General features: G+C 41.1%; 1 protein-coding gene across 6 annotated transcripts in view; it reads left to right on the forward strand.

Moving 5' to 3' along the window:
- Positions 1-3,537: 3,537 nt before the first annotated feature.
- Cd47 (CD47 molecule) overlaps positions 3,538-12,685 on the forward strand; it is a 50,318-nt gene continuing 41,170 nt past the window's right edge. For all 6 annotated transcript variants that reach the window (XR_007110170.1, XR_007110171.1, XR_007110172.1 and 3 more), the window contains exon 1: positions 3,538-3,822. Coding sequence is in view for 3 of the 6 variants with exons in the window: in XM_047563818.1 (XP_047419774.1) it covers positions 3,777-3,822 (46 nt within the window). In the remaining 3 variants the exon portion in view is untranslated. The remainder of the gene's footprint in view (positions 3,823-12,685) is intronic.

The raw sequence follows: 12,685 nt of genomic DNA on the forward strand, positions 1-12,685 counted from the left end.
CTACATATATTTACCAACATCTATATAGATCTAGAGATATCTCCTATCAGTTCTGTCTCTCTAGAGAATCCTAACCAATACGGAAATACAAATACATCCAGGACAAAATTCATTTTTTTTTCCTCAGCTAATGTGATATAAGAGGCAGATGTGTAGAAACAAATATCTATTGACACATCTTATTAGCAGGCTGAACAAAGTGTCATGCACAGGTCATTAGACCCTCACAATGACAGTTGCGGGAAAAAAGAAAAGTAGGATTTAGAAAGGCTTTTTGGAGAAGGTGATGTTTGGATTCTTTGAATTGAGAAGAAAAGAAAACATGGGGGCAGAACATTTGAAGTCAAGGGGACAGCACGACTGCAGCTCAGGGCCTGAAAGTGGACTAGACCAGGTGTGGAATAATTCACTTTGATAGTGCAGCACCTGCCCATGGAACAGAAGTCAGCTTGAATCACAAAGGTCAGAAGGGTATTTTGCCAAAGATTGATCGGAGATGCTGTGCCTAGCTTTGAGAGGTTTCTTTACTCACTCATTCATCATTTTCATGACCATTTTTTTTTTTTTTTGAGCACCTGTATGCCAGGTAATAGGGCGAGAGTGAAGAAGACTCATGTGTCTGTCCTTTCATTCAGGAAGGATTAAAAAGGGAAAAAGCCACGTAAACCAATCACTTTAATATGGTAACTGATATGTATCAAACAAGACTAAAACACAGAGAAGGGGCATTATCTTAAGCTTTGGTCTGCTGCAGGATCTTTTGATGTAGGTCCATTTATGTAAAAAGATAAACTAGGTCACACACAAAGCATAAGTCACTCCTAATCCATGCCCTTGCACAGTCCTCCAACATGGGGCGAGAAGTATTTGTTGAATGAAAATGCACAATAAGGATGCAATCATGTCCATAAATTTTTAGACAATATCACACTGATACCTACTATGTTGCAGGAAGTACATGTAGTTTTAGAGGGTAGAGGAAGGCAGTTATATGATTGAGATAGAATGTGGGGGAAGGAGAATTGGATGAATTGACAAAGAATTGTGGCTGTTTCAGTAACCTTGGAGTCAGGTAGATTCTGTCCAACCGTAGCCCCCTCCATGAGCTTTTGACCATCTATAAGATGATAATAGTGATTGTGTTGGAGTTGTAGGTCTTTTCAACCTTAAAGGGAAAACTATAACAACTTAGATGTTATAGGGTAAATTAAAAAGTAGGAAAAGGCAGAGAGAAAGACAGTGCACATGTGCAAGAGCAGTATCACATATAACCCTGGGCAAAGAGCACAAGATGCTTCTCTCTCTTTGTTTCTTCGTCTCTAATTTGGCGATCATAATACTATTATACTCATAATAAGGATATTATGGAGATTAATTTAGGTAATCCAGTTAATGTGTACCATCTATGTTCAAAATGTCCTAATATGTATTATCCCCTCTCCTTCTACCCAAGAAACCCTTTATAAAAGTTGAGCTCATAGTTCAATAAAAATGCCTGGAAAAAATAAAAGGGAAATTTTAAAAGAGGATATGTACTGGGGAAATGAGCTTAACATTACCTCAGGGAGAAGAAATCAAATATAGGCAGGTTGCTGTGAAATGTCACTCCTGGGATAGGCCTCCTCTGGCCCCCCACCCCAATATGTCCCAAAGCAGAGGCAATCACCCAGATGGTCTCTCATTCACCTGATTGAAGTCTATTCCATTTTCTGCACAAAAAGACTTTAGGCATATAGCCTCACTAGCTCCCAGTATAAAATAGGGCATCACTGAATCGCTACCTCTGAAGGTTGGGGACAGTCCTTTCCAGTCACCCCCAGTTTTAGGGGGGTTGGTTAGTTCCAGGGACAGCTGACAGCCTTATTTAGCCAACCAGCTGCTCTGTGATACACAATGTCCCTAATGCTCAAAGTCTGGTGTTGATTCTTTTGTATCCATATAAGCAGCAGTTGGAGGAGAATCGATCAGTTCCTTTGATAGCCTCAGGGTGTCAACCCTGCCATTCAAATCATTACCAACATAATTATTAACCATTGTTTTAGTGAGATGTCTGTTAGAAAATTGTTTTTCTTTCTTTTTAAATCATTAAAAAAACAATCAAATTTCACTAGAGCAATGCTTGCCTCAAGTCACATAGCACATTTATTAACACCCTTCTGTTTGCCCAGTTCAATAGAAAGTCTTGGAAGTGGGAATTCTTAAAATGCCCTCTATGATTTTAAGGAATCAATAGTGGTGTGGGGAAGAGGTGTGTGTTCTCTCTCTCCCTCTCTCTCTCTCTCTCTCTCTCTCTCTCTCTCTCTCTCTCTCTCTCTCACACACACACACACACACACACAGGAAAAAGTTATATAGTACACAACACATTGCTATAGAGTCAAGGACAGTGGCAATTTTGTTTCCTATATTTTATTACAGTAGCAATGGGGTGTTTGGGAGGAGACACCCAGAGTAGAGTTGGAGAAATGGGATGTTGTGGTGGAAAATTGCTTTCTTTTCAGCAGGTAAGAGAAAAACAACCCAGGGAGACGACAGGATATGCACCCATTAGAGCAGCCACCAGAGCCTGACTCTTTGACAAGAGAGTTCATCACTCAGGATAAATGTTAGAGGTAGCTTTAAAAGGGCTTTTGCTTCAGGAAGAATGATGTGGTCGGGGTGAGTAAGCGACACATTCAAAGGCCTTGTCCATACTGTGGCTTGGAGCCACATTTTGAACCCATTTTTCAAACAGGTTAAACTCAAACACAGCTCAGAGTACTGCACGTGCAGAAGTCACAAACCAGGCTCCTCTGATAGGACTGTCTACTCACTAGGACTATGCCCTGATGGTCCCCGGGGTCTCCGTGTTCACATTTTAAAATGTTCACCACCATAAACGGAGCTTGTTCGACTTACCGTGTGCAGAGAATGAAAACACTAAAGAACAAAGTCAGAAGGAAGAGAATCGCATCTGAAACCAGCCTGGTCAGTGAGGGGAGCAGGGCGTGAAGCCCACGAGGACTGTGAGTGGAAGTTCCCATTCTGCGCGGATCCGGCCACCGCCCTGGCCTCGGCGTGGCGCCCTCGGGCTCGGAAATCGCGCGGGAAATGTGGAGACCCCCTACGCTAGGTGCGCCCTGGGTCGCGGCGGCGGCGTTGAGGGGCAAAAAAAAGGGGCGCAGGTGAGAGTCCAGGAAACGTCCAGGTCTAGAGCTCAGAAGAAGGAGCCAGGAGCCGGTGCAGGGCTGGGCTCCGAGGCCCCTGAAGCGCGCAGGTTGGAGTGAAAGCCAGGCAAGGAAATGTGGAGCGAAAACTGTGGGGCCCTGGATTGTGCGAGAGGCGAGAAGAGAGCAGCGAATAGGGAAGGTGCCCTGAGGTCCCCGGTGAGCGTAGGAACACACACACAACCTTCTGTAGCGGACGAGTACACGGACCCCGGGGAGAGCGGGGGCGACGGGACGTGACCAGGAAGCAGGGCGCGCGCCACCACCCAGGAGCGAGCTCGGGCCCTCCGCGGAGCGCGCGGGAGCCCGACAGGAGCCCGAGAGTAGGGAGGGCGCCACGTCTACAGCCGTGGCGGCGGGGTGGGGTCGAGTGCGCGTGCGCGGCTCGTGCGGGCGGGGGAGCGGGCGTGGGGCGGCGGGAGCGAGCGTGCGCGCGGCCAGGAAGCCTGGGCGGCGGGTCCTGCCTGTGACTGCTGTGGAGGCTGCTGGTCCTGCGTGAAACGGCCGCGGAGGCGGCGGCTGTTCCAGACACCTGCGGCGGCGGCGGCGGCGACCCCCGGCGGCGCGGAGATGTGGCCCTTGGTGGCGGCGCTGTTGCTGGGCTCGTTTTGCTGCGGTGAGTGCTTCCTGGCTCCCAGCCGTAAGCTAGTGTCTCTGCGCCCCCGCGGGCGTCCCCCGCAGGCGTGTGGGCTGCTCCCCCGCCGCCCAAGTGGCGCCCGCGAGAGGGTGGCCAGAGCGCTGGATGCGCGGGCCCTGTGCGCCCGGAGTGCGGACGTGGGAGGGCCCTGCGGGTAATCGGGCGCCCCCTTCCTTTCCTCCTTTCTTCCTCTTCCCCCGGGTGACAACGGGCTCATCTCTTTCACCCCGTTTGCACCTCCAAATGCACACACCGAGGAAGACTGGAAAACGCACAACTCGTGCAATAGCGAACTATAAAGAAAGGGCGCGATCATAGGCGAGGGGTGGCAGCTGCTTAGGACCCTCTTCTTTCTCACCCTCTCCCTTCTTATATGCGTTTGGGGTTTAAGAAGGGAGAGTGGGAGGGCCCAGGCCTCTTATGATGGAAGTGCGCATTTTGGTGGAGTCGACCAGAAAGGGTTTTGCCCTACTGCATGAGCATCTGAGCGAATGGGGATGAAAAAGGATACAGTTAAGTTTCATTCCCGACCCAGCATTTATCAGAAGAATCTTGTGGCCGCTTTTTTTGTTGTTGTTTTTAATCAAAAAAAAAAATAAATAAATAAGCTTCCTTGAAACTCTCTCTCGTGACCCCCACACTTTAATACATTCAGAATTGTGAGTTGAAGTTTTCCCACTTTACTGGGGAAACCGTTTTAAAAGTTAACCAGATTTCGCCCGAAATATGAATACAGTAACCTCGAGTCAAAACACATGTGCAGCAGAGTGGGATTTGATGTCTTTTGACGTCAAAGGAGTGCCCCCCACACACACAATTTTTGCAGTTGACTCTCTTTTTAGAAACGTATGCTTCCTCTGTAAAAACCGAGGAAGGAATGGGAATTTCAATGACTCTACAGTGCCTGTCACACTTCATATTTGTACCCTTTGTGAACTTTTGTAAGATTCAGAATTGAGTTTGAGTAGGACTAACAGCAATTGTTACATTTATCCTAAAATGCTAAATTAGTTCGATTTAAAACTGTTTATTAGCCTCAATGTGCCATTCAGAAAGGCTTGTGTCTTGTGTTATTTGCAAGATGCCCTGAAGTCCCTCCCAAGCACCCTGGATGTTGCAGCTATTAATAATCAAGCTGTCTATTATCTAAACGGTTGATGTTAGGTGTTTCCTGTCATCATCTTCAGTATGCCTGTTGTCATTACTATTAGAGCTAAAATGATACTGCTTTCAAATACCTGTTGTGTAATCAGAGAGCCTTCATATTGAACCAGATATAAATTCATAATAAAATATCACTAATTCAGACCATTGATATCAAAGCTTGTTTGAAGATTAAAAAGTGTAAACCATGTATTATTTTTAAAATGGGGGTCCTATTTTCAAGTAGATTAAAAAGAACTGTTGCAGTTAAACTTAGGGGATATGAATTCTTTTAGGCCTTTCTTAGTTACAGTTAAGATCACATTTAATTAACACTCGTTTTCATACAATTTTAATGCAGTCAAATCCCTGAAGAATTCAGAATTTGTAGTATTTTATTGTACTTGCTAATACTAACTTGAACACAACCCCCAAATACAGGCATTACACATTTGAATTTTAGTTTTGAATATAAAACAGGAAGTGATAGTGTTTGTCATGAGATAAAATGGATTTTGTGTGTGTCATAAGTAGCTGCAGGAGAATGTGTATTGTGTTAACAGTCTCAAAACACAAGTAGTTATAATTCAAGGGATTTGGAAGACTGAATTTAAAATCTAGAGTAAAATTTAAAACATGGCTTTAGTACATTCATTTGTACTGAAGCTTGATTTTTGCTTTCAGTTTCATTTATAAAACACTTATAATCAGAGGCCACTTCTTGGTAACCTCTAAAATTTCAGTGACCTTTGTGGTAAAGAAAGTTTTCTCAGATACCTCTTTAAGCTGATTAAAGGCAGAATGCAACTAACTGTATTGGTTTACAAGATACAGAATGAATTAATATGTTTTCCCCACATGTCCAGTTATAGTTTAAAAGTGCATCAATAGCTTCAGTGATATTCTCCAACTAGCAAATACAACCTTAACTAAATAATGGCAGTGATATATATGAACAGTCTTTTTAGTGGTTGAGAGATTTTTCCTTCTTCAAAGAATATATTCTTTTATATCAGGGGTGCACATGATTATATTTTTTAAAAGCCATTTTTTTTTGGTCAAAGTCTAGTAGTCATTTGACTTGTTTAAGTTAAAAATACTTTCCTTTTTTTTTTCCCCCTGAAAAACATCATTTTTAAATACAGTTACTGTTTTAAGGAAGCAAACATCCTTATTCATGGGGCCACCCCAGCAGTCAGAAAGGCAGTTTCACTAGATGCCTAGCTTAGGACCCTTGTGCATGCTGTCACATGTGTTTTGGCAGATGTCTTGTCTTTGCCACTGAGGTGTTAATGGATATTTGAAAGGCCAGGTTTGAAAAATGAAAAGGAGGTGTCACACCTGCTCCCCCATTGATAAATATTCTAAATCCAAAATAATACCTTATTTTTTTCAAAACTAAGCTTGCATATCTTAATGTGCATTCAGCTATAGCTAGTTCAGACATTGTTTTTAATATGATAATATTCTTTTTGTGACATAATTTTCAGGCAACCAATTTATCTGTCTTTTCCTCTTAGGTTTTTGCTGTCATAGCTTTTTATACGTGATAAAAATTTCTATATTTTTATATTTTATGTTTTAGCCTAATATGCACACTTGGATTATCATAAAATTACTTTCACTTTATGTACTAGCACAGATATTTATCCTATGGTAAAAGAAAAAGAATAGTGTAAGTTCAATTTTGCTCAATTCATTGTAGTACACAAGTAAAAAATATAGAGCATCCAGGAAATCTTGATTCTAATATACCTAAACTAAGACAACAGAACCTGAATTTTCTTTGTGGTTATGTGGAGTCAAAACAGGAATTAGAAACTTCTCCCTTCTCTGAATATTTCATTCCTAATTCATGAAACAGTTGTGTAAAATTCAGAATCTGGTCAACCCCAAGGTTTGAGATTAAAGCAGGAGAATTAATATGCATTTTAAAATACACATCACACAGGTTAAAAGGTAAAGCAAGGGGTTTGGCAAGTGCAAGGTCTGTCAAAAGTGCTTCATTTTAAGCAAGTGTAAGTCCATGTATACTCCAAGCACTTTGCAAGGCCTTCTTGGGCATATACACAAATTTCAGACTACTCCTCTTAATAATTTACAGTGTAATTTATAGAGAACAGAGATTTGGGGGGAGGGTGTTTACAAGGGATTGAACTCAGGAGCACTCAACCACTGAGCCACATCCCCTGGCCTATTTTGTATTTTATTTAGAAACAGAGTCTCACAGAGTTGCTTAGTGCTTCACTTTTGCTGAGGCTGGCTTTGAACTCAATCCTCCTGCCTCAGCTTTCCAAGCCAGTGGGATTATAGGTGTGCACCATTGTGCCAGGCTCAGAGATTTTTTTTTTTTTTTAATCCCTTAGTAGTAACTTGATGTAGTTGAAGTTCTTCATAAAGACATAATTCTGGATGCTACTGACTTTAAATTGTTCTGGTCCCTGTAATTCTAGGTTGACCACTTTCTATTCTTTTAAGGACACTTTTAAATCCAGTGGGGGAAGGGATATTGCTTCACAGTCAGAACTGAATAACTGTGGACACCCCACTATACCACAGACTTAGTTTAACTCTCCACCAAGGAGAGATCTGACTAGCTCCCTCCTTCTATACGAATCCTGATTCAGTCTGAGACTCCAGTTCATCATGCCAGGTAGTTCTCAGGGCAAAACTTATAGAATTCGTTTCTAACAGGTATCTTTACTCAGGAGATTTGCTTCATTTAACTTAGCAGCAGCTGGGACTTCTCACCCCATTCCTGAACATCCATTCTGAGCAGATAATTAACTTCCTACTCGACTGCAAAAAATAGTGGACTCCCTCATCTATCCTCCCACCATTTACTAAACTGATCCATAATATCTGAGACAACCTTCCCCTCATTCTCCTCCCTCACCTGGTTTCAGAAGAATCCCTGTTTACCTTTCTAAGGGAAGGACAGCCTATCTACCACTCTTTGATTTCCACCATCTTGGAGACCTGCTCAGTCAGCTTAATTCTTCAGTCTTGTATCCCAGATCTTGCCCTTTCCAGTGACATCTTACCCATAGCTTGCAATCATGGTCAAATTTTGTCCCACATTTAAAAAAAGAAAAAAAAAAAAAAATCCAAGAAGAAACAAAAAAAATCCTTGCCCTTGTTCCGCACTGTCAGTTGTTGCCTTTTTTCTGTGCCTTAATATTGTGCCAAATTATTGAAAGAGAATCACTTACTTTTTCTGCTCGCATTTTCTTCCCAAATCAATCTGCATCTGAATTCACCAGTTCATTGACATTGCTGTCAGTGAAGAGCTAATGAAGACCCGTATTCTTTTTGCTGCTTCTATTTTCTCTCGTTTTTCTTACTTCCTTGTTTCTTTCCCTTTCACAATTTGCTACATAAATATTGGTGTTGCCCAGGATTTTATTCTCTGTCCTTCTCATTTGCTTTAGGACTCTCTGATCAGTCTTCTTTATGCTCATGATTTCAGTTACTAGCTGTGTCTTTAGTTATTCCCAAGTCTTTATGGTTCTGACCTTTCTTCTCAAATCCAGATTCATATACCTGGAGACATACTGGACATCCCTACTTCATTCTGCCACAGACATTTTAATGCCCAGACTTTAAATGTTGAAAGAATATTCTCCCCAGGTCTTTAAACCTTTTTTCTTTATAGTGAATCCACAAGTGAATAGTAGTTTCACATACTGTTTTGGCTAACCATTTTTAATTTTTCCCTTTTCATCTCCTTTACCTCCTACATCTGACTTCTGTTTACTCCTTTGATTTTTCTTGTCATTTTAACCCTTCTGTCCAGATTCACTTACCTGGTCTGTTGCAGTAGGCTCCTAATGGATCTTCCTCTTTTCTCTCCTTTCCTGCCCTTATTCCATCTTTCATACCACTGGCAGTGTTGTTTTTTAAACTGAAAATAAATCTGCATGGTTCCCTATTACTTATATTATCAAGTCTAAACTTCTCAGCATGACATTCAAGGAAGCCTTCCCAGATTTTGTTAACTAACTTTCCAACCTCCCTTCCAAGATCTCATCTGAATGGTTTTCTGCTTTTGGTTAATCACTTTCTTCATTCCTCTGAGTACATGTAATTTATGCTCCCGAGAAAGCCCTCTCTTTCCCACACTCCTACTCATTCTTCAAGACTCAATTTTAACATCACCCTCTAAGATCATTCTTAGGCACATTCTTGTAATTTTTTTTTTAGGAACTTTTATATCTAAGCTTGCAACTGACATGAGTTTTTTTTCCTTAAAACGTGCATCTTCACAATTCCATAGGAGTGCGAAGCATGGGGATTTCCTCTTGAAATGTGGATGAGTAAACCCTTTCTCATAAGACTCTTGTATTTCCTTTCTTGACATTTGTACTTTAAACTTTTTGTATTGATTAAAAAAAAAAATACGCTGAATCCTCCTGTCTGTATCCTTGGTGATTCTTAGGATGCCACATGAAGACATTGTCCTGCCCTCTGAGACTAATGAAGAAATTAGTTAAGTAGCACAGCAATAATATTTGATGGTAGGTACAGCGAAGCACTCAACAAGGGATAGTGGGAGCAATCAGAAGAAGACAAAAACAGTTGAGTTGTGGTAGGGAAAGGGGACAGAAATGAACATCTCGAGGCTTTGGCAAGAAGGACAGAAGATAACCAACTACAGCTGCCACTTTATTGAGCATTTTCTGTGTATGTGAAAGGCAATGCAATGAGAACTTCATGTTCATTGTCTCATTAAATCTGAAAATCCCTCTGACTTAAGTAGATAGCATCACTATTCACATTTTATAGACTGGGACACTGAGGTACAGAGGTTAAGAAACTTGTCTAAGGTTCTAGGCATGAAGTGCTTGAGCTGAGTCTTGAACCAGCCTCCAGCTCTACTACATACTCTATACCCAGGGGAGGACGGGCACCTCCATAGGCTGGAGAGCAGCTCATGTTCAGGCCTGGAAATGAGAGTGCACCTGCATATTCATGGATTGCAAGAAAGTCCTGATGTTTGGAGCTTAGTAGGGAATTGAGGGACTACAGGTTAGGCTGGAAAGGATCTTGAAGGACCTTGTCTGTATTCCATGGTACTGCACTTAGGACTTATCTGGAGAAGGGGGGAGGGTGTTGTTAAAGTGTATTAGGCAAAGGAGTGCACATTTGCATTTGGAACAGTTATTTTGGGAACTGTGGAAAATACCCTGGAACTGGGATAGAGAAATGTTGAAGATGGAGAGGTAGGAAGTAGTTAGGAGGGTATGGCATTAGTTCAAGGGAGAAAGACAAGTGTCTAATTCATTCAATTCAACAGACATTGGATTTAGGATCTATTAAATAGGTTGAGCCTATCTAGAATCCTCCATGACTAAGGAGAGGGAGGAATCTAGCATGATTCCTGGGTCCAAGTCTGGTTGACTGGTAGAAAATACTTTAGGAAGGTGAGGATTTGGGAGGTGGAGAGGGAGGTGCTAAGTAGGTTGGTAGTCTGACTTTGAAGTTACTGTAGTATATTGAGGGAGAAATGCACAACAGACAGTTGATTGACCAAGGTCTGCAGTTTAGAAGAAAGATGGGGCCTGACTCAGAAGTAAAAGTGCTCAGGAAAATAAAGCCATGAGAGTGAGGAATAATACTTGGTGAGGGGCTACTGACTATGAAGCCTGAAGACACACTGATATTGGTGAGAGCCAAGGAATAGACTTCTAGAGAGAAAGCTAGGATGGGGTGGACAAGCAGGAGAAGATTCCCAATGAAGAGATACCATAGAGGACAAGAGAGGGCAAGACAAGGAGCTGCCCACTGGCTCAAGAACTATGAGTCAGGACAGAAAGGGAACTGTACATATTTGATCACAGTTTTTCACTTGGGATCCTTGGTGATTTTGGCAAGAGCAGGAGTAGTGAACCAGTAGGGGTGCAGTAGGTGTGGAGGCAGGTGACAGAGACTTAAGGAGTTGCTGGAGTTGAAGAAATGTGCACAGATTATTATTTTAGGATGCTAGGAAAGAGAGACAAGCATGTAAGATTGTTTAAAGCTGATTATTATTCAAACATTTTAAAAGACATATACTTTGTAAGTAGAATAGGGGCATGTGGGAGGCTGATTATCACTTTGTGAAAGTCCTTGAGATAGATGGGTTGGAGGCAGAAGTGGAAACCAGCTCTCGGGTGAAGGGATTCATATCTAAAAAGTAGGAAGCAGGAGGAGAAGAGGCATGGGTAGTTGGGGTTGCAGGTAAGTTTATAGATGGGCACTGCTGGAAGCTTCTGGCTTCTCTGAAGGACTTAATTTGAATTAAGCAGGGAGAGAGGGATCCTTTAGAGAGTGTAGGATGAGAGGCAGAAGGAAAAGGGTTTAAGAGTTGTTAAGAAGGAGAGAAAATGTACGTGGAACACAAGAATATATAAAAGGGCCCAGATAGGTGGGGTCAGACAATCTTGTGCTGTCCCCTAATCACAACACTATTTTCCTTTCTCTTTCCTTCCCTCCCTCCCTTTCTTCCTTTTCTTTTTAAAAATATTTTTGCAATACAAATTTTCTTAGAAGGCTGTGATAAGAGTCTCCTCTGCCCATGCATAGCACTTTGTCCATATAGAAAGGACACCACTACGACCTTTCATCATATGAAGTACTTACCGTTTCCCATATGAGAATTGTAAGCTCCTAACAGATATATTTCCTACATTACTTTCATTCCTGAATCCCCTGTCCTGTCACAATGATCATATCAGGTAATTCTCAATAAAAGTTGCTTGCATTTTTAAAATTTTTGAGCTGGACTCTGCTCTGACTACCGTGGATTGGAGCTTCACTGCAGCAACTTAGCTACTTTTAGAACTGTGGTCTGAAATGTTTGCAATGGTGGAGTGTATTCATGGAAGTCATAAGGTCCAGTGCTTTTGGCATTTGATATAAAGTAATTTTTTTCTCTTTACTTGCTAATTTTCTTATACTCTGTATCCCTTTCAGTTAAATTTATCTGCTTTCTAATTTAGATTGCTGAAAGCACATCTTGTTTATTCAGAATTTTCTTTACTCATAGTACTTATTTTCCGTTATTGCTCCCTATATTTTTCATCTTTTCTTCACTTTGCTGTTTTATCAGAAGGCAACAGACAGAAGAGAAAAACCCCAGATTAGATAATTTTTACTACCTAGTATTTCTTGATTCGTGTTTATAAAGGAAGAAGTTATAATTAATATCCGAAGTGACATTTTCAGACTACCCTTATTTATTACTTATTAATGTAAAAGTTATTCAAAACATGATTTGGTTTATTCTGGTCAATTTTATTTTAAATTTTACTGACAACATTTTTTTCTACTCAAATTACTTTAGCTCTGAAATGATTTTTTTAAAGGAAGTAATGCAGTGCAATTAGTGCTTTCTGTGTTCTTTAGAAAACTTATTTTCTAAACATAGTTGTGAAATTATGTGGTTTATCAACCACTTCTTACCTAGTTTTCTCAAAAAGTTTGATAGGATAACAGCTCTTCACTTTTATCCCTTCTACTAAAGAAAAATTTTTAAATTACCTATACAAATATTATTTTTAAGTCTTTTAAATGATTCAGAAGTGTACAGTGCACATGTAAAATTTTTTTATTTCACTCATTAAAAACAATGCAGCAAGAAGGCAAAACACATTTGAAAGAGAATTGGAAGAGTGGAAATATTTATAAGCAAGAAGGAATGCTAAAATAAATTTGCTAA

Source organism: Sciurus carolinensis, chromosome 9, assembly GCF_902686445.1.
Source record: "Sciurus carolinensis chromosome 9, mSciCar1.2, whole genome shotgun sequence".
NCBI lineage: Eukaryota > Metazoa > Chordata > Mammalia > Rodentia > Sciuridae > Sciurus > Sciurus carolinensis.